General features: G+C 40.8%; 1 protein-coding gene across 1 annotated transcript; it reads right to left on the reverse strand.

Annotated features, from left to right (window-relative positions):
- Positions 1-25552, reverse strand: dpy19l1l (dpy-19-like 1, like (H. sapiens)). Its single transcript, XM_041942380.1, has 22 exons — positions 25236-25552; positions 24768-24792; positions 24583-24670; positions 22971-23108; positions 22227-22347; positions 18586-18679; positions 18285-18342; positions 16612-16703; positions 16035-16134; positions 13979-14056; positions 11848-11934; positions 11514-11573; positions 10328-10408; positions 9782-9883; positions 9311-9382; positions 6395-6462; positions 6125-6149; positions 4712-4831; positions 4378-4552; positions 4118-4217; positions 3097-3222; positions 1-2853 (listed from the first exon to the last, which is right to left on the reverse strand). Exons 1-22 carry the CDS (start codon positions 25456-25458, stop codon positions 2682-2684), a joined length of 2205 nt encoding a protein of 734 aa, XP_041798314.1. The 5' UTR covers positions 25459-25552; the 3' UTR covers positions 1-2681.
- Positions 25553-27447: the final 1895 nt, after the last annotated feature.

The raw sequence follows: 27447 nt of genomic DNA on the forward strand, positions 1-27447 counted from the left end.
CTGATGGCAAATACTTTATTTTTTAAAATACAGACAAAATAGACAAATATTATAAAAGACGTCTGAATCACACCAACGCCTGCGACAGGAATAAACTATTTACGTCCAAGTGTTTCAAGAAGTGTGACAACAGCCCCACTCCTTAAAAACGGGCACTTGACTTATAAGACGGCGAAACTTCAGTATGAATACCACATACAAAACAAACAGCTCCGAAATCAGACGAACAAATGTCACAGATTAAAGGCGTCCTGTCTGATTGGCTCAACCGCTCGCTCTGGCACATTTCATGTCACCGCAGTGGGACTTCCTCAACTGTCAAAGTATGTTTGCTTTGTTTCAAATCTCATTGTGGAGCCCAGTCGATGAAATCACCTGCACCAAGGTGAGCTGTACCACAATGATTTCAACCTGTTCATACAGAAAAAATACATTAAAGCTGAGTAGTTCCTAATGATTGTGAATGACGTGTCATCATGTTGGAGGAGAAACGTGCAACAGATAAACGAACATCACCAGCGAAACGTCTCTGCAGCTGCGGCTTAGATTCACCCTGCTAACGGACGAAGACGTGATGTTTGTTTCTCCTGCTGACACGACACCAACCTGGCGACCCCTCCCTCTTACAGGAACAGTTCGACATGTTTGGAAACACACTTATTCACTTTCTTAGGAAAACTTAGATGAGAAGATCAATGCCATTGTCAAATCTGTCAAATATGAAGCAAGAGGGCAGGTTAGCTTAGCATAATGACTGGAAACAGGGGGAAACAGCTAGCCTTGCTCTCTACAAAGGTAACAAAATCCACCTATCAGCACCACTAAAGTTCATTAAATGACAGATTATTTCTTATTTATTTAGTTTATAAAAAACAGTAAAAAGAAGAAATTGTGGTTTTACTGGACTTTTACGTGTCCAGGAACACTAACCTGTCACATCATGTTAAAAAAATGTTAAACTTAAATTATACTTTTTGTGAACTCAAGTAGTCTTTGAGTACCACTTGAGTAATACTTGAGTATACATGAAGGGTAAATAGTTGCTAAATTGGCACTTATTTTACAAACTTGTGTACTAAAGTCCACTGGTGAAAATCCGGATTCATTAGCATTCAAAGCTGGTTTAGACGTCTTCTCATCTAATTCTGGGCAGGAAAGTGAATAACTGCTATTTTTTGATAAATGTTGAACTGGTCCATTGAAGACTCACGACTGTTCCAGTCGCTGAGACAAACCTGCTGCGTATTGACTCGTTCATGGAGCCATAATGTGAAAGAAGAGTCTGTGCAGCTCCTGGCCTCACTGTGAAAAATGGCACCAAGCTTCAGGGAGATACGTTGATAAAAAAACCAAAAAACTATGGTGCACAGAAGTCGAAAAGGCTGCAATTGAAACAGTCCGCTGAGTCTGATTATATATTAGATGAAACCATCGATACAACATGCAGCTATGGCGCCACTGTTAATTTAATGTGCAGTGGGTGTAAAGGACACTTACTGACAGTACAAGCTATGAATGTGAAAAGCTAAACTGTCCTGTTGGAAAGAGACTCTTATTATTCTTATCTAACAGAGCCAGGCGAGCCTCCTGACTGCAGCTTATATTTACTGTACAGACATGAGATTGGTGTCAATCTTCTCATCTAACTCTCAGCAAGTTAGCGAAAAAGCGGAAAATCACCTACAATGTCAACAGTCATGAACGAGGCCCCAGGAAGGAACTGATGACTGCTGCTGTCCACATAAAATCCACTGCTACAAATAGTTGGGATTGGCCGTTACAGAACTCACAAACTGATGGTTCCCGATCACTAAAAACACATCTTTCATGTGCTACAGTACTCCGAATACGCAGCTTTAATAACAACACTGACTTTGGCAAGAAACAATCAGTCAAGAAACAAAAAGTACCTTTTGAAGGCTGTACATCGGTATTTTACAAAACAACTGTTTGGGTATTTACAAAAATGTAGTTACAGGGCACAGTCAGGGGAAACCTACTCATTTTGTTTACTGTGTATTGCAATAAAAAACTTTTTTCTACCTTTTTATAACTGAGTAAAGAACGGAAGTTTTTCTACTTTGTGAAACTTTGATAAAAACCCTCTTAAGTGAATTCCATCTGGACGTGAAGCTAAATGATATGTATTATAAAAGCTTCCTAACACAGGAACAGAATGTTCCCCTGTGATTCTTAAAATACTGTTTGCTTCTAAAGAAAATGAAACACCTTGGAGTTTGCATAAAAACACTCACATAAATAAATTATAAAAATAGTGTACTACTGAAAAATCTTTTCAGAGATCAACACTGTGCATAACAATAGAAGATGTCAGCTTTTGTCAAGTTTGCAAAGGGTATTGCTTCACAGTATGTGGACATCATCGATTGGTCCCGCCAGACAAAATGTACTTCTTCAGCGCAAGTCAAAGAAAACTCAAAATTCTATACAGTAAAACCACAACTGATGCATGAACAGCGTCTCTTTGAGGACCGTTTGTTGAAATCAGGATCCCACGTAACAGAACAGAAAATGGAACAGAATCGGCTCTGTTCCGCATCACAGAACAGAAAAGTGGAACCGTGGGGGTTTGAGGGAGGTAAAAGTAAAAAGCAGCAACAGCAGTGAAGAACAGCGGTGGAAAGAGAGAGTTTTGTGCTGAACCAGTACCTCCCACGATGTTATCTGAGATCTTTGGTGGCTTTGGGGACTTTGAGAACTTTGTAAATGTCATTGGAAAAGACTGTGGTGAAGTGGGGCCGTGAGTTTCTGGACATGTGGGTGCAGAGGGGAATTTTACCAACATTTTGGGGATCCTCAATGTCCCAGATCTCTGGCATGCTGCACCCGGGCCTGGGCGGAGAGGGAGGGAGGAAGAAAAGACAGAGAGAGAGAGGGGGGGGAAACAAGGTTAATCAGAAAAAGAAAGGGTTTATTAAGCATTCTAACCAAATTAAAATCAGCTAGTTAGCTTTTTGTAATTCTCTCTGGATAAAAGCACCAGCTAAACACCCAAAGTCAACACATGAAAGAAGACGTGGTGCCAGGTTACAATGTGGCCCCGTCTGTGAGAGGGCACTCGAGGAGTTGAGGTACCTGGTTCGCCTGGTGCACCAAGAGTCTTCCAGGACGAAGAAGTCCACTCCCAGCTTCATCAGGTTCCTCTTCACTGTTTCTCCAGACATGCGGCTGTACATGGAGTAGACCAGCTTGGTTCTCTCCCTGTGAGGAACACAATGCAGCACTGTTACGATGCACAAAGTGGACTCCGGTCACATTTTATGCGAATTTTAAAGAAAAACATGCAAATCTCCTAAATTAAAGATGTTGTAAGCGGACTGAATCAACCACAAAGCCAACTGAATTCAATTTGCACATCTCTTAATGCAGAACTTTGAACCTGCAGATATTTGGATGATGACATTCGCTCTCTCCAGTCGTGGAAATCATCACAGGAGTACGTTTCATGTTCCCTCAGTTCAGCCTTTATTCGAAAAAAGCTTTATGCATTTTTCATTTCAACAGGGCTTCGACATGAAAGCAACACAGGACGTTTTAAACTGTCGAATTACAGTGTGAGGCTGAGGCATAGCCTACATCTTCCTCGTATGACACAGACGGTGACTTTAATAGCATTGCTAGCATGAGCAGCTAATTCCAACTGGCTCCTCACTCTGCCTGGTTATTGAAGACATGTGCTTTATTAACATAACGTACACCCACACAACCTCACTGAAAAATACACGCAGAAGGATGAACTCATGTAAAGACGCAGTCAGCAGCATGTGAGGGAAAAATGATTTCTCTCCAGTGACAGTCTGAAAAGTTACTGGTTATCACCGCCTACGCTCGATACTGTTAGTGTGGCAGACGACATGCTTTGGGGTTATTGTGTTTCCGTGTTTGAAATAAGGGCAGCTAATTTGATTTAAGTTACTTTTATTTTTGAAACAGTTCCCATTTTAAATCCAATCACAGCTGAAATCTGATCATATTGAATCAGCTTTGAATTTCACATCCAGATATGTGAAGCTGGAGCTGGACGCAGCACTCTGAACAGGATTAGAAACTGCTTCTGTGTGTCTCTGATCTGAGCATAGATGTGACTTCCACTGACCTCAGACCAGCGTCTTCGTAGTGGGGGTGGTTGACGATGGGCCGACCTGTGGAAAGCTTCACGCTGGCCATGGTGGGCATGGCCCCAGCAAACACTGAATCTGCATCAATCACACACAAAACAGTCGTTACCATTTCAAATAAGTTCACTCGGTTTAATCTCAGATGTCGACACATCTTTTGACCTTCAAATTCAACAAGGACAAAGTCAATAATCGGGTCATTTTAACTGTAGTCATGGAGCCAGACGACTTCTCTCACCAGGCTGGGTGTTGTCCTGGATCCAGTCCAGCAGCTCCTCCTGTGGCAGGTTGCTGAACTCTCCAATGATGGCCCACTGGGCCTGCAGGTTGGCCACTCCCTGTACAGCCATGATGGCCATGATGGCAAACACCACGATCTGGTGTTTGAACTTCTCCCCGATCCAGCCAAACAACTGACGGGGAGACAGAGACGGCCTTACTGAGGGACAAAAGGTGTGCTCAAACGTCTCCTTAGTAATGATCAATATACAATGACTGAAGTGGAGAAGAGACTTAACAGGTGAAACAGTCACGACATTATGGAAACAAACGTTTTTGTGACTGAGACGGACCTGTTTGGAGCAGATCAGCGAGGCCATGATGCACATGTGGGGCGTCAGGAAGAGCTTCAGACGCATGATGAGGATGGCCAGCAGGGCAAACGCCACCAGCTGCAGACTGTGGTACACCAGCTGCAGAGTGACACGTTCACACACAGTCCGACATTTAAAACAGCCAGCAGGGTGCAGAGGACATAAAGGATCATCTTCCATCAGCACAGACAAACAAAAATCTTAGATGTAACCAAAACCTGTGTGAGGCCACCCGGGTTCACATATCTGGAGAAGTTACATATGTTAATAGATAAAAGGCGGTCAGTTTCTTTGAATTCAAACTACTGGGTCCAACACAGTGAAGATTATATGATGCACCTCACTGATCTTAAAGGATAACTTTCTTTTTTACAACCTTGGACATTAAGTGTGTGATATATAAACTAGCCGACCGCCGCAGAGTTAGCCGTGTTGTGGCTGGCTGCTTGCAGCCAGCGGCGTTCGGAAATGACATCATCCACGTCAGAGGTAGTTGCCTAGAGACGCTGGATGTTGATAACATGCCACCACGGGCTCAGAGGGGAATAGCACCAGCATATCAAAACAAAATATTGGAATATGAACGAGTTTCGCTGCAGATTATGCGTTATATAGAGGCTGCGCATGGATGCCCTGAGTACTCGCGTAATACGGATATACGCGCCGCTCCTCTGGGGCTAATTTCTTCAAAAACGACTCCAAATGCCACCAAAGTTGTCTGGGTGAGTAAATGGTCGTATTTAATGCTACAAATAAGGTCCAGGTTGTAAAAAACGAAAGTTATCCTTTAAGTTGCAGCTCTACTGTCAGTGAAACTATGATGTCTTCAGAGGCAGCGCTGCTCTGATTGAAGCTGATCTGAACTGAAGAGAGCTACGCTTGCTGGACAGACTGTATAATGACATCTGCATGATGCTTTGATCTTCAGTACTTTTTAAACGCGGTTTTCCATGTGAGGACCGAGAACACCCTTGAGTCTCTGCAGTGTTTCTCACTGAACATTAAAGCAATTATCTGAGAAACTCTGGAAATGTCCACACTGTGGCTGGTGGATGAACATCTGAACGCTTCCCTGCCCTGGGAAGGATATTACAGAAAAGAACATGAAGCAGCTTGGACACAGCTGACAAAAGGAGGCACAGTGTGATTTCAGAGCAGAAGCGAAGCTGCCTTTCATTTCTTAGTAATGAGAGAAGGGATGAAAATCACTTCGGGACATGGTAACCGAGCAGACATCACTGCGCTGGAGGAATCTAATCAAATGAAACAGGTTTAGAAAAATGGAACAACGCTGTACAAAAAAAGCCTATGATGAACATTTAGGTTATATCAGGATAATGTCTGTGCAGGCACTTCACAATAACAAAGGACGTGAAAAGTACTTTTTCTCACCTCTCCTTTTCCGACTATTTCAGACCTGCAACACAGCACAGACAGAAATATGCAAACTCAGCCGTCTGCTTGGGACTAATGTCCAAATGCTTGAAACATGGAAACTAGATTAATAACTCACTGACATATTTTATATAGCATATTATGATATTCTATTATTACAAAAATAATTCCTATTTTCTTATTTAAAACTGTTGTAACTGATTGAGTGAACAGGTAAATATGCATACATCATAAACAAGGCCAGTGAGGAGGCCTCAGGACACTCACCCAGCAGCTTCATCCACATCGTCCGTCTTCCCTCCGTCCCTCAGGAACCGGACTACGTCCTGGATGGTCTGAAAAGGACAAATCGTTAGAATAAAATGCAAAGGGCTTTCCCTCACATGTCATGTTTCTAACAAAAACAGCGCAGTGCACGAGAAGATCAACCTAACAGCTTGCTCAGCTTGTGCTGCATACCATGCTTTGTCAAATCGACTTATGTATTCTTAGCTTAGCGGGGGCGAGGCATAATGAGATTAGACTATGTTCTTTAAATAGTTATTTCCTCTGATGTTTCCCCCCTAAAATATTTCAGGAATCAGGAATATCTCCCTGTTGTTCCTTTCTCAAAGCTTAAACATACACATGTAAATGTCAACTACGCTTCCCATGCAGTGCAAATAAGACAACTGTGACTTTCTGAAACTGAGAGTTCAACCTGAAAAAAGTCTCATGTTACATTCGAGCAGTTCTACTCAGTGGCAGAAATCTACAGACAGACGCCCAGCTTTGTCTTCCTGCTGCTGTGAGCTGCGTCTCAAGGCTCTAAAGTGATTTGAACTTCATGTCTGGCTGCCTGTTGTATTGTTCTGAAAGCTGAGATGGGAGGCTTCACACTGCAGGCCTGACACTCACATCTGTACAGTTCCTGTTACAGAAGACTACACAGCAGACGGGTGCGACTCATGTACTGTACATTATGATTTTATTTTGCATTTTCCTCCTCCCAGGTTTTCATTGCATCCTTTTTACTACAAGACGTTTGCTTCTGTTGAGGTTTTCAAACGTCTGTCATCATATTTTATGACCTTATGACACTGCCCGACCCCCCCAAAAGAGAGATTCACTAGATTAGTCTTTTTTTTATTACAGCAAACATTCTTTAATGAATATAACTTGAAACTTTCTGATACTGCACTTTTTGGGATTATCGTCAATAATCTTAGAGCGCCTCCAAACTGATGATTTCTTCTATACCTTTCTAAGGTCGCTGGTAGGGCTGGGCGATATGGCCTAAAAAAAAAATCTCCGATTTTTTCACAAAAAATCCCGATTCACGATTTAAATCGATTTTTTTTTCACCCCCTACCTAAAATCAATTTGCAGATGACAAAGAAATAGTTCAAAACAAGTTTCAATTTTATTTTGTTTAAAGTCTCCCTTCTGGGGTTTAAGTTACATAAACAAGCCACAATAAAGAGATGGCAAGCCCTCCTACCATCGTAAACAGTGACAATGTAACTTTTCAGTGAGCTTTATCTAGTTTCAAAATGACACAATGCACTCTAAAACCAACTTGAAAAAATAAAACATAAAATAAAGTGCAAACAAAACTCTCAGCTTATGAAGTGCACCGTTAAACTGCATCACTCTGCTGGACTGCAGATCGGTTGTCGCGGAGTAGAACGGAACTTCTTCCAGCTCCGTAGCGATCCTTTGGCGTGTACTGTTATACAGCTGAGGCAAGGCAACTTCAGAAAAATGTTTGCGGCCTGGTAGCACGTACCTGGGGTCCAAAACCTTCAGCAGGTGAATAAATCGCGGCTTTTCCACGGTGTATATGGGCACCATATCTCTCGTAATCTACATCGCGACTGCATCCGTGACAGCTTTCCACCGGGCTCCTTTCTTATCATACGGGATACAGTTTGTCAATGTTTCCAATACGGTAGTTTGTTATTTTGGTGACGGTGCTTGGGCTGCAGCAGTCTTGATCCATTAGTATGGAGCAACACCTCTCCCACTCGGCAGCATGCTTCTGTTTGTGGTGCTGCAGTAAAGTGGTCGTACTGCTACCTTTTGTAGCGACAGCCTTTAAACAGATTTTGCAGCGAGGTGCTGTTTGTTCAGTGTCTGACGCCACAAAGCCGAACCAATTCCAAATCATAGAAGTTATCTTTCCTTTCTTCGGGGTGAGATCTGCACCGCTCGCTGCCATGTTGTTTGTGTATCAAGCACAAACAAATCGAGATTAAGTACAAATTCGAATTAATCGATAAAATCGATTTATCGCCCAGCCCTAGTCGCTGGTGTTAAAGTGAGAATGTGTTGAAGGTGTGTGAAGGACCAAGCAACTGCAGATACCTGATATGAACTTTTTTGTAATGGCTTACATAATTTAGTATAACAGTGTTGGAGCTGAATTAGATTTTTATTATGGGTGATATAAATGTAATTTATGGTGCTGTTAGATTGATGCTAGACCGCCTCTGTTGTGTGATGCAAGCAGAACACAGATTTAGACTGCAGTGAAAATGCTAATTTGGAAAGGCTAAACGGCAACAATCATGGATTGGAGCGGTACATTTAATCAGATTAAAAACATGCTGGGATCTTTTTTTGATAAATTTTGACTTTTGGACTTTATAACACTTTAACTGAAAATTGGATCACATGACTTGGGCAAACTCTGAAGCAGGCACAACTGGAATCTAATTCTTCAAAAGGTATAATACTAATAGTATTAGAGTAAAGCCTAAACTTTATTGTTTTTACTTGTGTGTTTGTTTTTTGACGCTTGTGCTGATGATAATACAGTGAGGTACAATGGAAGACGTGGGATGAGGTTGAAAGCACTTGAAAAAGCGAGGATGTAGACCTTGTTAGTAGTTTCTTAAAATACCTATCTAATGTCTGACAAAAGTCTACGACTGGAACTTAGCCGCTGTGTTAACATATTTTTTGCTGACAGTGTGCAACAGTCCTGTCAGTTTTTCAGGAGATTTCATCCTTTATGTCGGATGCATCTGACAGCTGTTAAACCTCCCCTCCAAACAACAATCGTACAGTCATCGCTTAGCAACCAGAACCAGACACAGCAAGCCTGTTAAGCTTCAGATACATAACAGAGCTAATGAAGCTACTGATTAGGATTTAACCACACGGTCAGGCTTGGTGTAGTTAACAGAACAGAAAACTTACCCTCCCAGCGATGAGAGCAACCACCAGCATGTTGATGGGCAGCAGCAACGTTTTTAGGTAACGGACAGGAGTCTGAGGGACAGAGAGACAGAGACACGGAGAGAGGAGAGGTAAGAAATGAGACAGACAGAGCTATACAGATGTAATAACGTCCACTCTTACTGTATGCACATTCACAATATGCAAACAACCAGGCTGCTGTCAAGCAGAGAACACAACTCAGAATAAGGCGCCAGGTTCTGCTGTCAGGTTTCTATTTCCTGAGAAATTCAGAGCACAGATCTGGTTCCCTTTACAGTGAGACCTGCTGTGAGAAAATACCAGCCACTGTGATACGAAACAGACTGCTGAAATCTTCACAGAAGGCTGAGGGGCATTTTGTTTTTTACACCAAACCGCCTGAAAACTTTTTTTTAATCAGTGAACGACTCAGCACATATCAGGAGCCAGACCTTGATTACAAACACTTACCTCTAACTCAATGAAGTCAAATTCAGCAGCACATGTGTACATCAGCGTGTGGAAGTCTTTGTAGCTTGTGAACTTTGACTTGATCAGTCCACTGATGTGAGCCTGGAATAGACAAAAAATAAAAATTCTGTATTTTAAAATTTTTTCTTTAATTCCTGACTTTGAAATGCTTGAATGATTATGAAAATGTTAATTATTAACAGTTTATTAGCCCATTAGCTTTGCAAAGCTAATATAAAGTTTTCACTTGTGGGTCAACTACACCTTTTGACTTTTTAGAAAATAATTTCTTTAATAATAATGCTGATTAATACAGTGCGAGACATGTGTGTCCAGCTATTAAACATTTCTGTATGTAGACATTTTCCATGTTTCTGATTGTTTGTATGAACATTGGAACCCTTTGTAGTCATTACTTTGATATTAGGTCAAAAACACTCTCATTATCATATCAGGACAATCATTTCTGTGAACATAACTCAAACTAAATACTAGTAGCTTTCACCAGATCCATGAATATATGAAAGTGCAGTTAGAGTATCCTACATCGTCTGAGGCAGAGAGGACTGTGGACAGCATGAATTTGAGCAGGACTGTGGAGCCGACCCAAGCCAAACCCTGCATGACCTGAGGAGAAAGAAGAGATACACACTGGCAGGCTGACAAGTACACACACGGACACACACTCACAACTCAGACAGGAACCTGTAATCAAAGCCTGGAGGTGCTGGGGTTGTTGTTGACTGCACATACTGGCCAAAAAAATCCAGCCAGTTCCGTTATTTTAGCTCTTCTAGGTGAAGCTTCATTGTTCATCTGAGTGAGAGCTGGTTACAAGCAAACTGACTCATGATAGCATGTTTTTTTTCTTAAAATGAGTACCGCAATTTCCGGACTATAAGCCGCGACTTTTGTCACAAGCTTTCAACCCTGCTGCTTATGCAATGATGCGGCTAATTTATGCATTTTTTCTAACGGCCACCAGGGGCGCCCGAGCAGTAAAGGTAAGGGTGAGACAGGTGGAATATATGTGTTGAGGAAGACGCAAGTTTAATGTAACTTCGCGCTTTGTGCATGAATAAAATTAGCATGAACAGACCCTCATCATGGAAAATGCAAGAAGAAATGCATATGACGCAGCTTTCGAGTTAAAAGCAATCGAGCTGGCCGATACAGAAGGAAACAGAGCTGCTGCACGTAAACTTGGCATAAATGAATCGATGGTGAGACGCTGGAAACGGCAGCGGGGATGTTTTTGTAACCAGCCCTGTTAGTGAGTGCTAACGTGTTGCTGCTGTGTTACTGCCGTGTCTCAGTGATTTTAACCGGTATGTTTTTTTTAAACCGGCCCTGTTAGTGCTGTGCTACCATGTTGCTGTTGTGTTATTGCCGCGTCACAGGCACTGTTTGGAAAGGAAAGTTAAGGTATATTATTAAAACTTTGAAAACTCTTTCTGTGTACCCTCTTTCTTTGTAAATATCTCATGTTTCAATGTGGGCACATGCGGCTTATAGACAGGTGCGGCTTATGTATGTACAAAATGGTTTTTCCTTTAAAAATGTACTGGGTGAGGCTTATAATCAGGTGCGCTATATAGTCCGGAAATTACGGTACATGGACAATGCTGAATTCAAACATTCAACGTGAAAGGACATGAGATATTTTTGCCATCAAAGTGGCAAAATTATCCGCATCCTATAAACATGAGAAGGAGAAGTAAATTCTACATACCCATGTGACGATGCCAGGTTTGAAGACTTGAGCAAATCGATCCCTCAATGCAATGATTGCCTGAAAGAGAAACAATCACAGCAGAATTCAAACTCACACAACAGCTAAACAATCCATATCCACCCAAAATGCTAGAACGCAAACATATATATCATCTCAACCATGATCCTGTATTGTCAGTCCATTTGGCTCTGCAGCGCTGTTTACTTGGACAAATGTATTTGTTATTTTGGACCGACTGGATACATTGATCAAGCTGAATTTATCTCGACTGACTCAATAAATCTCAGAACATTCAATGATTGTGCACACAGTACATCGGAGTGTAACTCACCCAGATGGAGACGAGTGAGGAGGCGTAGAAGGACGTGAGCAGCATGGAGTTGCCAAACATCAGGATGAAGCAGACGCAGAGGGTGTTCTGCAGGAAGAGAACAGGAAGGCGAGGAGGTGTCATTCATCACAGTCTTATGGCATTCACGGGGCTGCAGACTGAGCAGCACAACCCGTCCAGCTACATTAACCGGTGTTCTCCAGCAGCTTGATGTGCATCATCTGTCAGTGTAATTACAGATAATGGCAAACATGCGAGCTTGGCAGTGAGCTCAGAGGGAAAGCCAGTTTCTGTGGGTTTTCCAGCACTCAGCTCCATATTCACTGCTGCATGCAAAAAGTAACATCTCTGTCTCTCTGCAGCAGGAGGGTGGTCTAGGATAGATTGTATTAAATGTCAGAAAGTCTTTCTGTGTGACAGCATTGTTGAAAGCACTCCAGAGATTTAAATTAATGCAATAAACTCTGAATACACAGCCGCTAGCACAATATAATCCTATTCAATGGACTCTTGATGCTAATCCCCCAGTGAAAAGTGAAATAATGCACCACTCTGCATTATGTAGACAGCAGGGCAGTGATTCCTTCAGCAGTTGCCAGGGGGTATGTGAAAAGATTGTAAAGTAGCTCAACCAGCTTGAAAACGTGCAAGTTTCAATCATTAAAACAATTAAAGGCGTCTAGATAGTTGGCTAAAAGTATTGAATAGAGCGTTGAAATATTTAACTACAGGTAACGATTCAATAGTTGAAACAGCTAAAATGTACTGGAAAATGGTTCAATAGTTAAATATCATGAATAAAGAGTTGAAATGCAACTAAAACTGGCTAAGAAAATCAAACAGATGATATAAACAGGTGTGAAAAAATATGCGTTTGTCGATAATCGATAAGTCAACAGAAGAACAAATGAATCATTCTGATACATAAAACTTTTTGCATGATCAATGAATGTACTTAAAGCTTCTGTTCATATTATTTGTTAAAGACATCCAGTTTATTATCATAGAGAACTAAGATCACAAGCAAATATTTACATCAGAGAAGCTGCAGATTAATTTTCTGTTTAGCAACAAATCAGCAAATTGACTTTCGGTCTTGTTTCAGCACAAAAAACAACTGTTCATGTTTCAAACTAAAATTTTATATTCTCTGATTCCAGCTTCTGAAATGTGAGGACTTGCTGCTTTTCTCTGTTTCATATCATTGTGACTTGAGCACTTCAGGGATTTAAAGGCGTCACCTTGGGATGAGAGAAATTGTGATGGCCAGTTTTCACTATATTTCAACACCTGAAGACTAAACACTCAATTAATCACAGAAATAACTGACAGAGGAATTGATAATGAGTATTTGTAAGTTGAAGTCCGACACGTTTGTATGCCCTGTAACAAGTGACACTGCTCAGGCTCATTAACAACGCTGCGGGTCACAGAGGACACACGCCTGCTTGTGTTTCTTTTCTCACACAAAGCCAAAGTCATCGTTGCCAAGCTCTCTAAATTATGCAGAGCCATATGCCTTCCTCTGACACAAATCTCCACCATCTCACCACAAAGGGCCTTCTCCTTATCTTTGGAGCACACAGTCCCTGGCTAGCAGCCTGGCATGCTGAGGGGATTAGGAGGAAACAATGTGGAGGAGACGGACAAACGGCCAGACATCTTTACGCATTCTCACATCAACACAGATATACTTTTGTCCTTGGCAGGATCAACTAAGTTCCTCACATATTCTCCTTCTTTCATGCTAAAAAGGCACGCTCAGTAGCATCGTTAATGGTTAAAAAAAAAAAAAAAATCGCCCCCGTCTCTGCTGGTGTTGTCCTCGCGGCTCATGAAATTCTTCCGGCCGAGGAGCTGAGCGAGATAAGGAGGACCGAGGCAGAGCACATTACAGCTCAGAGGACAGAAGCTGGAAAGACTTCCACTTATGTTGGGAACGACACATGATCCACACACAGTGAAAGCTAATGTACATTTGTGATACACCAAACTACCGAGCAATGCCACTGCAAGACGCACCAGTGACCAAGAAATACATAAAGTTAGAAAAACAGAAAAACTCTTTTAACACTCTTGTCTTGTGGACTGATGGATTGATGAATGATTTTGGAAAGGTTATCTACTATACCATGTGAGTGACCAGGATAGATTGCATCTTGGCAGCGGCAAGGTAGCCCAGGATGTAGGACGCAAACAGAGAAGCCACCTGGAAAAGAACAAAAAAAATAAATAGACAACCTTAATAATATACTCTCACATACTAATATGTATTTTCAGCTTTGAAAATCCAAATATAAGCACACCTTGATTTCTTTAAGGGACCTGAAAGCAGTTGTTGCTGCAAAATATGATGCATGTCTGACAGAAGCAGGATTTTAACGTCCATCAGTTGTTTATCATCCTACAATTTAGCGAACTCAAAGTCTTTGTGGCTTTCAAGTTCAACTTCTGCTCAAAGTATTGATCAATTCAGACAGATAGAGATACAGACAGACTGTTGTGTTTTTATTCATTAACTGAATGGAGCGCTGGAACAAAATATGCTAGTATATATGAGTTTCCTCTAGATCTTGGCTTACTGACCTCTGTATTATCTCAAGCACTTGCTGGAAGTTGCATTATACAGCTTAACTTGGCTCGCCTTTAACTAAATAATAGTAAATACTAAATATCCACAGGACATTTGTAGTACATGTCCAGTAGTTCATGTCATGCATTACAACACGGTGCTGCATTGGAACTGCATAGAATAAAATAACATTACAGTGAATCTGTATTGAATACATGTATGAATGCAGACTGGAGAATTACAGACCTCTACCATGTTTGATTATGACCAATTAATAAATTAGTCGATTTTAAAAAGCTAGTATGCTTTAAGGGGTTAAGACATTCCTAGTTCTTTCCCCTCATCATTAGTTGTTGTTGTTGTCTCTCCACTATTGTTGTCCAATAAAGACATAAATTGCCCCAGAAGAAATCATTAAAAAAAGCCATTACAGTGCAACTTGATTAATCACATTTGCATTTAAATGATACATGACAAAACTCACATAAAAACAAAAACAACATTAAATTAGCCAATTAGTCATTGTAGTTCCTTCTTGAGTCTAAGTGGTGAATTAATAAATTAATTTTAAAATGGAATTGCAAAATAAACGTTAAAAAGGCTTTTAAATGTTACTTTTTGTTATTGCATCTGCTCATCAGTTTGTTTCTAAATGTCATCTCATAATTTCCCTACTTTGGCATTTAAAATTATCATTTTGTGATTGCTTTAACTTGCAGGTATGTAAAAGCAGTGTCTCATCACACAAGACAGAACATGGACGTAGAATAATTAATTAGCAAATTCTAAGATCTTTTTTTTTTACTTTGAGTTTTTTAATTACATAATTTAAATGCAAATTTTACACAATCACTTTGCAATAGCTTTTCTTAATCAATCAATTTATTAATTGATTATAATTAAACAGACAAAAAGTCTAGAATTATTCTGGTCACACACTCCATGCTCCATAGCTATGCACAGGCACTATATGTAATATTAATAAGGATATGAGATTTATATCATTATATGATTTATTGTAATAATGTCAATTCAAAACTCTTAAGACCTGGAGTGTGTTTAGTATATTCATCCACACTGAGCAGTGAGCAGAGCAGGCAGATACACATGTTTAGCCTCAGGTTAGGCAACACATGCAGTGGCAAACAGGTTCAATTAGCATCTTACAAAACAAAGGAATAACAATCAGTCGCTTCATGTTGCAATCCCCATACAGACAGCCACAGGTCCTGAGGGGGGCGCCGACAGGGTGGGCTAAACATGAGCACAGGAGTTTGTTCTTTAGTTCTGGTTCAAGCTCCGGCTCTTCTGTCTGCCAGCCTTCACTCTTTAACTTGCTTATCTGCATCTCTCAAAGAATCCATCCTACTAACAACTCATCTGTTCCGCTCAGATATTCCTTGGATTATATAAGCACAGTTTCCTACTGTGTGTTACAAGAGGTTTTGGGAATAAGGATGTAAGTTATGCTTTTTTGTAATTTCAGCATTTGCATCCCTTCGCTTAGTCTTGCACTCCTTGCACCTTCCATGCCAGAATCCTCCCTTCAAGTCTCTTTTTCCTCCCTAATCTCTCTGCCCCTTCTCCTTTCATCCCACGCTCTCTCTCTGTTTACCTGAGTGAGCAGCACAAACTGGGCGAACTGCCAAGGGAGCATGAAGCACAAATTGGAGACGCCCAGGGCGACCATGGCTGTCCTGCTCGGGTTCCGTGTCCTGGGGAGAGAGAGGAGTTGGAGGAGAGGGGAAAAGAAAAAGAAATGGAGTGGTGAGAAAGTGTGGGTGTAGAGGAGATAAGAGAAGATGCATTAAGACGGCTGAGAAAACACATACACAAGCATACACGTTCAATTTCACTCCGAGCGTGCTACAAAGACCCGGTTATGCACCGAGCCAGCCTCAGAAATACGACACGGAGCTCATTTTCCTTTTAAAGCTGGTGGTAGAAGAAGTCACCGCTTACTGGCTGCACTCACAACACAAGGTGGCGCTCACCACGCTGCCTGCTTGTAAACAGCTAACTACAACATGAAATAACTACTAAATTACAGAGAGTCAAGATGAGATTTTCATATTACATTAAAGCAAGAACATCAATTCTTCTCTTACATTATTTCTAAGTTTCTATGTTGGAACATGGAGGCTATACTAACGGTAAAAAGACTTGATTTTACAGGTTGATACTGAGTTTACCGTAGAATGTAGGTGAGAAGGAGCATCTGCAGGACTAAGAAGGGGTAGGCAAAGCTCTCCCTCAGGGGTGGAGTCCACATCACACGAGTGCTCTGATGAAGGAATTCAAAAGCATTTTGTTCCTCTGTTATTAAATCCTGTCTTTATACATATAAGTGCTTGTGTATATGCATGCAGGCATTAATATACTGTAATAATATACTGCAGACATCTAGCAAATGTCTAATGGCAAGATTTCATACATGCTCCACACTGCAGGAGAGCGAGCTTCTGTGTTCTTAATCCACTGTAGGCAGCAGGAGCCAGTTGCACCAGCTGTTCATAAGGTCAAACTTTACTTTGAGATTAGCAGTTATTAATTGTTAGTAAGAACTCACTGTCAGCTGTAACTGTGGTGTAGCTACCTGAACCAACTGACAACTGAAAAAGGAATACTGTTGACATATCTGAAATCGGACAAAAGCAGTTTAATATTGCCATCATTTTAAGTTGTAGCTTCAGTGTTCACTGGCCAGTTGTGTCATTTAGGTCAATACAGCTATTGGACACCACTCTGTATCTGAGATCAGGGTCAACAAAATCAGGACGTCCTTATTTTTCTGTTCCCTGGCTGCCACACATTCTTCACTGTTTGTAAAGGGGAACCTGCCTCTGTCGCTTGACAAAAACCCACACCACTATTTGTACATAATAACACACTTAGCTACAATCTCACATGTGTTTGGCACCTCAGAACACGCTGCAACATTATCGACCCACTGCTTACTCCAACTAGACTTAGCGCCTCGCGGTTGTATGCTTCCGCAAACCTTGAAGAAATAAGTAAAAGGCATTAAATTTATTCTTGGGTGAAATGGAAGTTATCACAGGACGCCGGACACCCAAGATTAGTATCACCAATTCAGCATCCGACCAAATGAGTAACAAGGTCACAATCCCAATCTGAAGTTGACCTTTTGGATATAAAATGTCATCACTTCATCATTTTATCCTATGAGACATTTGAAGTGTTGTCATAATAAGCACATGAATTCTTGAGTTATGGCTAAAATGTGTCGTGTGTGATCAGTGACCGTTGACCACAAATCAGTTCATCTTTTCGTTCCAAATTCAAAGTAATTCCAATGCGTTCCTGAAATATCGCGTTCACGAGAAAGGGACTGACAGACAGATGAATGGACTTGAAAATGTTGTGCCTCTGGCCACAGCTGTCACCAGCACGGAGGCATACAGAGAGGAAAAAAAAGGGAAAATCACTACACTCAGGGGAAGAATAGACTTGAAACAGGAGAGCAGGGTGTTTAAAAGCACTGAGAAACACTGGTGTGTGTGTGTGTGTGTGTGTGTGTGTGTGAGTGAGGGAGTGATTGAAATATTGCCGTATTGATCTGGAAAAATAAAGACTTCCTATTTGTTCTGAAGGAAACTGGAGAGAAGGAGGTGGGTGGAGGCACTAAGCTCTGAAAGCCAGCCAAAACCAACTCTAAGCTCCTTTGAGGGCTGAAATGAGTCCCTATTGACCATCCTCTGCTTCTCTGAGAGCTCTTTCATTTTGAGTTTTACACATTTCAGAAGCTTACACCCAGAGAGGCTTGCGCAGAATTACAGTACGCAGCAACGAACGTTTAACTTCTCTGACTCACTGAAACTGATAGGAAGGGCGGCGCACTCACCTCGCCGTGATTGAAGAAAAAACACATCGTGGTAACAATGCCCCCCAGTCGACTGCCACTACACGGGAAAAATGGAAATAAGTGTGGACACAAGATGAGAGAGGCAGAGAGCAAACAAGAAATTGAGAAAGGTCATCCTCAATCTGGTGTTACAAATCCATATTTGACAGAAGAGAAATTGTAAAGCTGTTTATTCTGACTAAGCCTGATAGCTGAATGCAGAGGGGTGAGATGGACCATAAAAATTCATCATCTCGTCTCTGATGCCCATCTGAGGATGACAGCACAGGAGTGGACTTACCTCAGGTAGGCACCGTAAATAAAGAACAGGCTCATCATCGCACCGTTCAGCAGGAAGACGCAGGCCACGTAGAAATACGCCGGATCGCCCATCCCTAATGTCCACAACATACCAGACAGACACACAGATGAGGGTGAGCCGGATCCTGAGTTTAGGGTTACAAATGGAAACTGAAACTAGTGCTGCTACAACCAGAATTACTTGACTGCAATTCAGAAATTAAATTTATCACCAAAGTCATTTATCGAGCAAATATGCTAAGCGTTCGATGGTTCCATCTCCTCCAATTCTGCAAGCACAATGTCTCCTCTCACTGTTACGCTGATGACACACAATTATATCGTCAAATGAATCCGACTCAGATTTGTTTCCAAAACCAGATCTTGAAAAAACAGTCCACACCGTTTTTTGAAATTGATCACATCGTATTTGTGTCCAGACAACGATCAACAACTGATCTGTATGGGTTGCTGCAGTAACGACGTAGGCTTCAGTAACTACGTACGTCGGTGACAGAGCTTTCCATCATCTCACTCTCTGAATAAACGAGATGTCAAGTCATACTGCAGAGGACTGCTGTGTTGTCCTGTCCTTCATGCAGCTCTGCTAGTAGCAGCATGGATTCTGCTCAGCCACTCTGATGCACTTCAGTCACTCTGGATTTAGCTGTATCGTTCTGTGTCGCGTTGTGAGTGATGCAAAAGACATCCAGACTGTAGAAATCTGATTGGAATCACACTTCAAACCACTTCAAAATGTGGCTTTGGATCCAATTTGCAAAAATTGCATACCTTAGATCCTCAGAACAACTGTGTTTAAAGCCAGTGGTTACAGGAGATTGTGGCTTTATGGTGGCAGCTGCAAAGCTCTGGAATGTCCCTCCACTTTCCCTCAAATGTTCCCTCTCCATTGACATTTTTAGACAAAACTCAAAAGGTACATGTTTCCAGTGGTCTTTGGTTGCTCCAGGTGGTTTTCATATTTTATGATCTTTTGTTCTTTACAACTTGATCTAACAAGTTTTATTCTTTGTTTTACATTTGTGCACACATTTTGATATTGCCTTGTATTTCCATCATTGCTATTTATTGTTGTTACTGTGCCGTTTTACAACTATTTGTGTGTTTTTGCTCATCCTGTCACTTTACTCGCTTGTTGTGCTGTTGTCCTCTAATTTATACAAACTTCCACAAAAAAAAAGAAAAACTTGACTTGATCTGACTCAAATGTGAGACGTTGACCATGCAATCAATCTCCGGTTAACGTCTGAGATATTCACTATTCAAGTTTCACTAAATTCTGATATTTAAAGACAACACATTTAAACGATAAAATAAATATTATCAATAAAGAAAGATGCATCAGTTGGAACCCAAACTAAAATCCATAAATATTCTAACCCATACAGCAGACAGAAAATGGTAAGTTTATATTCATAAGACTTCTTCAAATATATGTGTGCCTGTATTCAGTTTTCTGTGATAGTCTAGAAGTGGCATAAACAAGTCTCCTTCAAACTGTGCACTGGTACAGGTACAGGTGGTATCTCTGCAGGGCTCTTGGTCAAGGTGTTAAATTCATGTCGCTCCGATGAGGATGCTACGTAACCTAATCCTCTGCTGCAGGCTTTCTGTGGCCTGTTTTTATGTTATCCCATTTGCAATTTCATGTTACCTAGGAAAAACCAATCCAGATGTAATATTATACTGAATGTAAAGTAAATATTCTCAGTTCATGGGGGGCTCTATAAGATATGTGTTGTGTTTGACACCCAACTCATACACAACTATACAGCACAGAGAGATTTTAGTACATGTGAAATTAAATGAAATTTAAAAAGTAACCATACCATATACTGTGATCTTAATGTCCCTGATCAACAAAAAGACTGACAGGAGAGTCTGTGATATCAGTTTAGATCAGACTACAGGATGTTTTTGCAAAGCTGGACAGTAAAGAAGCCAAAATGTCTGTTTGCAAGGGAAGTCTAAAAAAATCGACAGACATAAAGAACTACACCAAAGCTGAACAGAAATTAACATTTGGAAACACATTCCCTTTGACCAGCTAATGTACTGAGCTAATTAAAGTGATAATAATGTGTCTGATTTTGACACAGAGACCGCGCCCTCAGAGATGCAGCGGGCAGACGCAGGTTCTCCCTGACAACAAACTGACGGTTTCACCTTACTAAATCAGCAGGTTTCATCCCTGTGATGTGACAATAAATCACAGGGCAAACAGAAAAAGGAGCTTGTTCCAACAGCAGCTCAGTGTGAAAACGTAATATATGCTCCCAGCTCTCTACTGTGTCATTCTGCATCGCACAAAAATAATGCTGCTGACATGTCGCTAATCGCTGACAGTTACAGGAAATGTTCCCACTCTCTGTTAGCGGTTACGCAAGACAGCTTGCGTCAGGTTTATGTAAACACTGTGAAAACAGCCCGTGTACATCGACCCCGGGGTGCCTCGCTTCACTAATGAGACTGACAGAAACACACAGATTACAGCTCCACAAAGGAGAGCCGACAACAGTTTTCGCTTGTTTACTGTCAGCAGATTTACCCTTCTAGGAAACGCTCCTGTAAACAAATATCCGACATCTATTTATGTGTAATAAGTTAAAAGCATTTTTCTCTCCCTCAGGGTGCTACGATAATAACCATGTTGCCCTTGCTGTGTTGTGTTTGCTGCTGTTTAGATCCTTAATGTCACAACTTTGCTTGAGATGCCTGCACCTCGTCTTATTTCTTTTCATTGATAATAGTGCTGACATGACAGAAAATTAATTGGCAACCATTTGATTATCAATTCAATCATTTTCAGGCATTTTTCAAGCAAAAATGCACCAATGACCAAATTTCAGCATCTCAAATGTGCAGAATGGCTGCTTTGTGTCTTGATGTGATGTAAAGTCATTTAATAATGAAGGGGTTCAGCATTTTGGAAATACCCTTATTCTTAGCTGGGCTGTGCTAGGATGAGATAACTTAACAATTTTTGTGAGTTTTGTACTGTTTGTCAGACAAAACTAGAGGTCATCTTAGGGAAATTTTGATTTGTCTTGATTTTCACAGACAAAACGATTCATCTACTAACGAACAAATGTACTGGACAGATTAATGTAAAATATAAATAATCCTTAATTGATAAGATTATTCTTATGTTTTACTGGTTTTAATCTGTGCATGTACAACCATACCAGAGGACTGGAGGTAAAAACAGTGATTTGACAGTAATCTGACAAGCATTTTTGCAGAAAATAATGTTTTATTGTCTTTAAGCTAAAAGTAAAAAAATGGGAATCAAGACTGCTTTCTCTCTTTCTCTCTCTCTGTAAAATTTATGCATGTTCTCTTAACTGCAAAATCCCTGTGAGGCTGTTTTGACATCTGTCCACGAGGGAAGGAAATCATCAAAGTCTGTGAAGAAATTAGTCATCCAGTCAATTCAGCGTGAGACTGTGTGAGTATTTTGAATGTTAGTGTAGCTCCAGGTCACTACAGGGAAACTATCTGCCTGTGTAATGTAGTCGTCATTCAAACTGCTGCCAGTGTGTCTGTGTGTGTTTGTGTCTGTGTGTTCACAAATGAGCGTATTTGCAGATCACACTGAAGCTCCAAGGCGACAGCCTGTACCTTCACAGCTGTCCACAGGAGTGAGTCCCTCTCCTCTGTTAATGGACCAGCACATCTTTGTGGGAATCCCTAAGTACCCCATAACACCTGTGTACATCCGGTACCAGCTGGCCAGGACCACCTGGGGAGCAGAAATGGAGATAATCAGTGCAGCGCCTATTTAATTTAATTCATGTTTGAAAAGCCTTTCTGTCCTGTAATCTCTGGGTGTGGAGACACACAGGATTCCCGCTGCAGTCCTGTAGAATTCCATTACTTTTCCAGAAGTGCTGGATTGCTTCCCTGAGCAGAAATGTTGATCCTTCCTGCACGGTTTTGTTTGAATGAGTAAACAGAGTGGTCCTTAATACAACTGAGCTGGCTACAGAGAATGAAGGAGATAAAAACAGCTAATGAATGTGTGAAACTAGTGTTAAACTAAATTCTGTTCTCATCTTATAAAGACTTGTACCAATTCCATGATATTTCCTGCCAGCATAACACTTCTTTAAATTCCACAAATTCACTGAGCAGCAAAAAGTCCAAAACACAATGCGTCCAGATGCTTGGACTGCTGCAGGTTGCGCTTCAGGCCTTATACTACTATAACTGTTGACTATTATTTTATTTATTCCTGCAAAGCTGATGAACTTCATGCTAAAATTTCAACACAAAACAGATCTGCTATTCATTTCTGACAGAAATTTCTTCAGATTATGTGCCGTGAGATTTTATGATGGAATATTATTCCAACATCAATATTACCTCTGGATATAGATTGAATCTCTTCAGTGTGTTAATAACCAGGGGGTACTCTGTCAGCCGATCATTCATGACCATGTGGAGGCCATCCAGGAAGGAAGGAGCCTCAATAATGGTTTTGTAGTAGGAATAGTACAAACCCTGGAACCAAAAGAAGATACATACAGTTAACTGAACTCATAGAGGAAAAACTCAAAATGAGACACACAGAAAGTTAGAAAGAGAGACACCCAAAGCAGAGTGAGAGAGAGAGGAAGACCAAAAAGATACAAGACAGAGGAAGAAGAGAGCGATCCAGAGAGACAGAGACAGCCAACAGACACTAAATTTAACTTGACTCAACATAGAAATCAGACAGACGAAACACATACAAGTTATACAGGCTCAGCAGATGGGAACAGCTCACAGCCCATTTGGTAGCACACAGCAGGGGTGAGGGAAGGAAAAACATTCTGTCTGCATAAGATTAAACTGTCACCTTCAGCATCATCTCTCAAAAGGGCATGAAGCCTGCGCTGCATGTTAATATCATCAACTTTTACACATTTATAGTGATGGAGATGTGTAAGCATATGCTCCATTCAATGACACACATTTGCTGATTTGGTGCTTGTGCAGCTGCCGTCACAGTGGCATAGACGGCGAGTAGCTGAAAACAGACACCACAGAAATCTGGTAGGTACCAAATATTTTGCATATTGTTAGAAGTTTTGATGATGAAGATGATGATTTTCTCTGAATCTTCAGTCACACGAGGTAAGTTACAGTCACATTACACTTCTGCCCTATGAATACTGATGTCACCTGAAGCCTGTACGACTGACAAATTCAAGCCAGTGTTTCTTGCTGTGGAAGTTGGCTGACAGCCGTGCCGGTCAGAGTTCACCTTTGTTCAACTTTGCCTTGCAAATTCGCTAGGTTGTCAAATAGAAACACGGATGCACAGTTTTTGGAAATGTCAAAGTCATTATTCTACTCCTGTGTCATAACCTTGTTTGTACAATAACACAATACCAGAATCCAAAGTGCAGTTTCGCTCACACAGACTCTTCAGTTTTGTGAAGAGTGTGGAGCAATTTTGCCAAGCAGAACGCTAGTGTGACAAAACCTTTATGGTTAGTAGGGCCGCAACTCGCATGTATTATTATCATCATTAATCTGACTTATTATCTTTATGATGAGGATCATTTGGTCTGTAAAATAACAGAATGACATAATTACGTCATGCCTGCTAACATATTGGCTGACATAATCAAATGTGAGGATTGCCACTTCTGTTTTATATGATTAGATATTTGATCTCGTTTTTTGACTAGTGTTCGTACAAAAGACAACATCAGAAGACTCACTTTGGGCTCTTGAAGTATGAAGTATGAGCTTTTACATTTACTTTTTTCAAAATTTCTATGACCACAACAAAATAATTAGTTGACATATGTAGTTAATAATTGTGAAACTGCAATATCTTGATCTCCATGTGAAAACAAGCCAACAACCTTAAGCTTAACCTGTTCGCATTAACCTCAAACATGAATATCAGTACTGGCTGACAAGAAATAGCAGCTTCATCACAATGTTAATGGTGCATTCCGAATAAAAACAATGCAGTATTTACCATTTCTGTCCGAAAAGCCATTTCCTTCTCCAGGTTAGACAAGTGTGAAAAGTGTCTGTCATTCTCAAACAGCTGTGAGAGATGATGCCTAATCATAGGAGAAGAAACGTGTGAGGCGAGAGCTGCTTCCACAAGTAAACACAGCTGTAATGTATGAGTACTAACATGCTGACAGAGCAACTTACCAGTGGAGATACCCAGACAGAGCAGCTGTGGACGGAAGACAATTCACTTTAAATGCTGGTAAAAAATAATGCTACTTCGCGGCTGACAAACTGCAATGACGCCCTGAAAGAAGCTACAAACACCAGATAAACTACAGGGTGAACACTGGGATAAATGATATGGGTGGCTACTGTGGAGAAATCATGGGAACGTTAGCTTGAACTTTGCCAAAAACCTGTTAACACGTGTGGAACTGACGTGTCACATAAGCAGAGAAGAACACAGACTACTTTTGATGCGATTTTAACGAATAGCAACAATACGTAGCTAACGCTGGTGAGCTAGCGTTTAGGTGAGCTAACGTTAGCCAACTGATCGGTGGCGGAGATAACTTAATTTAGCGGATCCGCTAACGCTGCTAGGTTAGTACACACGGTGTTAGCAGACGTTAGCTAGAAGAAGCTAGCAGGCTAACGGTCCTAACTTACCGAGGAGAAGAGTAATTCCCAGCTTCACGGCTGCTGAGGGAGTTAGCCCGAGCTTGTGTCTGATGCCTGAGAGCCCGTTTGGATGAGAGCTGTTGAAAGCTTTGCCCTCCCTGCCTGGTCGCCTAACGTTACTTTTGCCAGGGGGCGAAACAAGCGGGCTCTTGTCGCGGTCAGTCTGGGTCGCTGGACTCTTCCCGGTCTGTTTTCTGTTTTTAGCCACCATTGTGTCCAGGAAGAGCCGGCCGTTGGCAGCGAGTCGCCGTTGAAAAAGCCGAGGGTGTGCGAGCTAGGCAGCCCCACGGTTACTCGTATCTGGTCCTCGGATCTGCCCCTTTACTACCTGAGTGATGCTTTCGCTGGTTCCTCGCTTCACACGCTCGTAGAAATCTTGTGAGACTTCGCCCCCAACTGGCCGTTTGGCGCCACTGCACCGAGCTTCTGGTGGTAACCATGGCAACGATAGGCTGCGGGTACCATAGAGTTCAGCAGGAAGCAGCAGAGTCACAGTCACATCCCTTTATATATCACACAGCTCTGTCCCAACATGCAGCTCACACAGACATTTAATCTCACATCCACAATGCAACCAAAACGGCTGACAGCATTCAGCTCATGTGCCTTGACAACATCTGTCTGCCAGTAGAAACACACTGTCACCCATTATTATGATCATAGAAATCATTAACAGCAGGAATCATTACAATTTGTGCCACTGTTGTCTTTGTAAAATTATTTATCATTATAATTATTCTATTATATACTGTTATTTATTTATTTGATTATTTGTGGACTGTGCAGTATGTACTATATGCAGCATATGTAATACAAGTTAGCAACAGAAGAAGCTATGTACTTTTTTTTGCAGAACTAGAAGTGCACATAATGAAAATAAAGTAACCCCAGCAATGCTGTACAAAACTACACATATTCACTACACATACTTGCGTAGAATAGCTGGAGATATAGACGTACGACTGTAGTAGTCAACCCTGTCCACACATTTCATACACATTACATGTGTGATCCCTCTTGTAACACACCTGGGAAATAATCATTTTGCATGCTTGATCTTTCCTTGGCAATCTTCTGCCAATAAGATAAGATAAGATAAGATAAGATAAGATAAGATAAGATAAGACTTTATTCATCCCCAGTTAGGGAAATTCGAGTGTCACAGGCAGCAGGCAATAGCAGTAGGAAAAACAACAGAATAGAAAAATGCAAAATAAAAGTTGACTGTATATGTATATTTTACATGAGAACGTCAAGAAATATAGAAGAAAAATATATATTGCAACAAAAGAACTATAAAAAATATTGCCGTAAAATATATACTGCCAAAAGTTTGATGAGAATTTCACAGTTTTTAGCAGTATGTCCTGACATCCAGCCTTCAGTAGAGGGACATCGGATCTGAAAAGTGGTCATAAACTCAATGATCATCAAGGAATGAAAACAGACACACACAACACAGTGTTGTATGTCCCACTTAGAAGTTTATGCATTTTTATTCTTGGAAGAAAAAATACCTTATTTTAGGGGAGAGGTTAGAATCTTGATAATAAAATGAACAAATGAAGGCTTAGATCATCAATAAAAGTCAAAATTTCTTTTGATTTATCAAAACAAAGACTTGTTTTGATATATTACACTAAAAATTTATTTCATTAATAATTTTGACCCACTAAGTTATAACCAAGATACTGAATTTGATATACTATTTCGTGATTTTAAGCCTAAGCAGACCACAAATTGAAATAAAGAGTCATAATACTGTAAAAAGGTAAAGTGACACCAGCAGGTCAGACTAAGCAGAAGCAACAAGTTAAACATCACTCATTAAACAGAGCTTAGAGTATTTACATTATGGATATAAAATTTGACCAGAATTTCTGTTGCACCAGCGTGTCAAGACCAGTAGATGTCAGTAAAGCATCACAATATATGTGCACTCTAAACTTACACTTAAACGGTTGAGTCTCCATCTCAGAACAGTGTCTGGTTGTCTGATGCTGATTGAAGATTTAGTTCGCAACATTATTTAAAGGTGTCAATTGGTCTTTATACTCTCAAGATTTCAGATTTTTTCTCTTATTTCTTTAAAATAGTGTTTTCTTTTTCATTTTGTTATTTCTGTTTCACAGCTGTAGCCTTGTTGTTGTTGTCTGTGGATGGAAGAGAGTCTGCAGATATATGAGTAGTAGTCATGATG

This window comes from Chelmon rostratus, chromosome 8 (genome assembly GCF_017976325.1).
Source record: "Chelmon rostratus isolate fCheRos1 chromosome 8, fCheRos1.pri, whole genome shotgun sequence".
Taxonomy (NCBI): domain Eukaryota; kingdom Metazoa; phylum Chordata; class Actinopteri; order Chaetodontiformes; family Chaetodontidae; genus Chelmon; species Chelmon rostratus.

Excerpts from the sequence above, each read along its gene's own strand:
- dpy19l1l (XM_041942380.1), bottom strand. The coding sequence starts at position 25,458 with ATGGTGGCTAAAAACAGAAAACAGACCGGGAAGAGTCCAGCGACCCAG. Across the intron at positions 9,884-10,327 it reads TCCTCTCTGCCTCAGACGAT|GCTCACATCAGTGGACTGAT; the intron begins GTAGGATACTCT and ends TGTCTATTCCAG. Across the intron at positions 2,854-3,096 it reads TGGTGCACCAGGCGAACCAG|GCCCGGGTGCAGCATGCCAG; the intron begins GTACCTCAACTC and ends CTCTCCGCCCAG.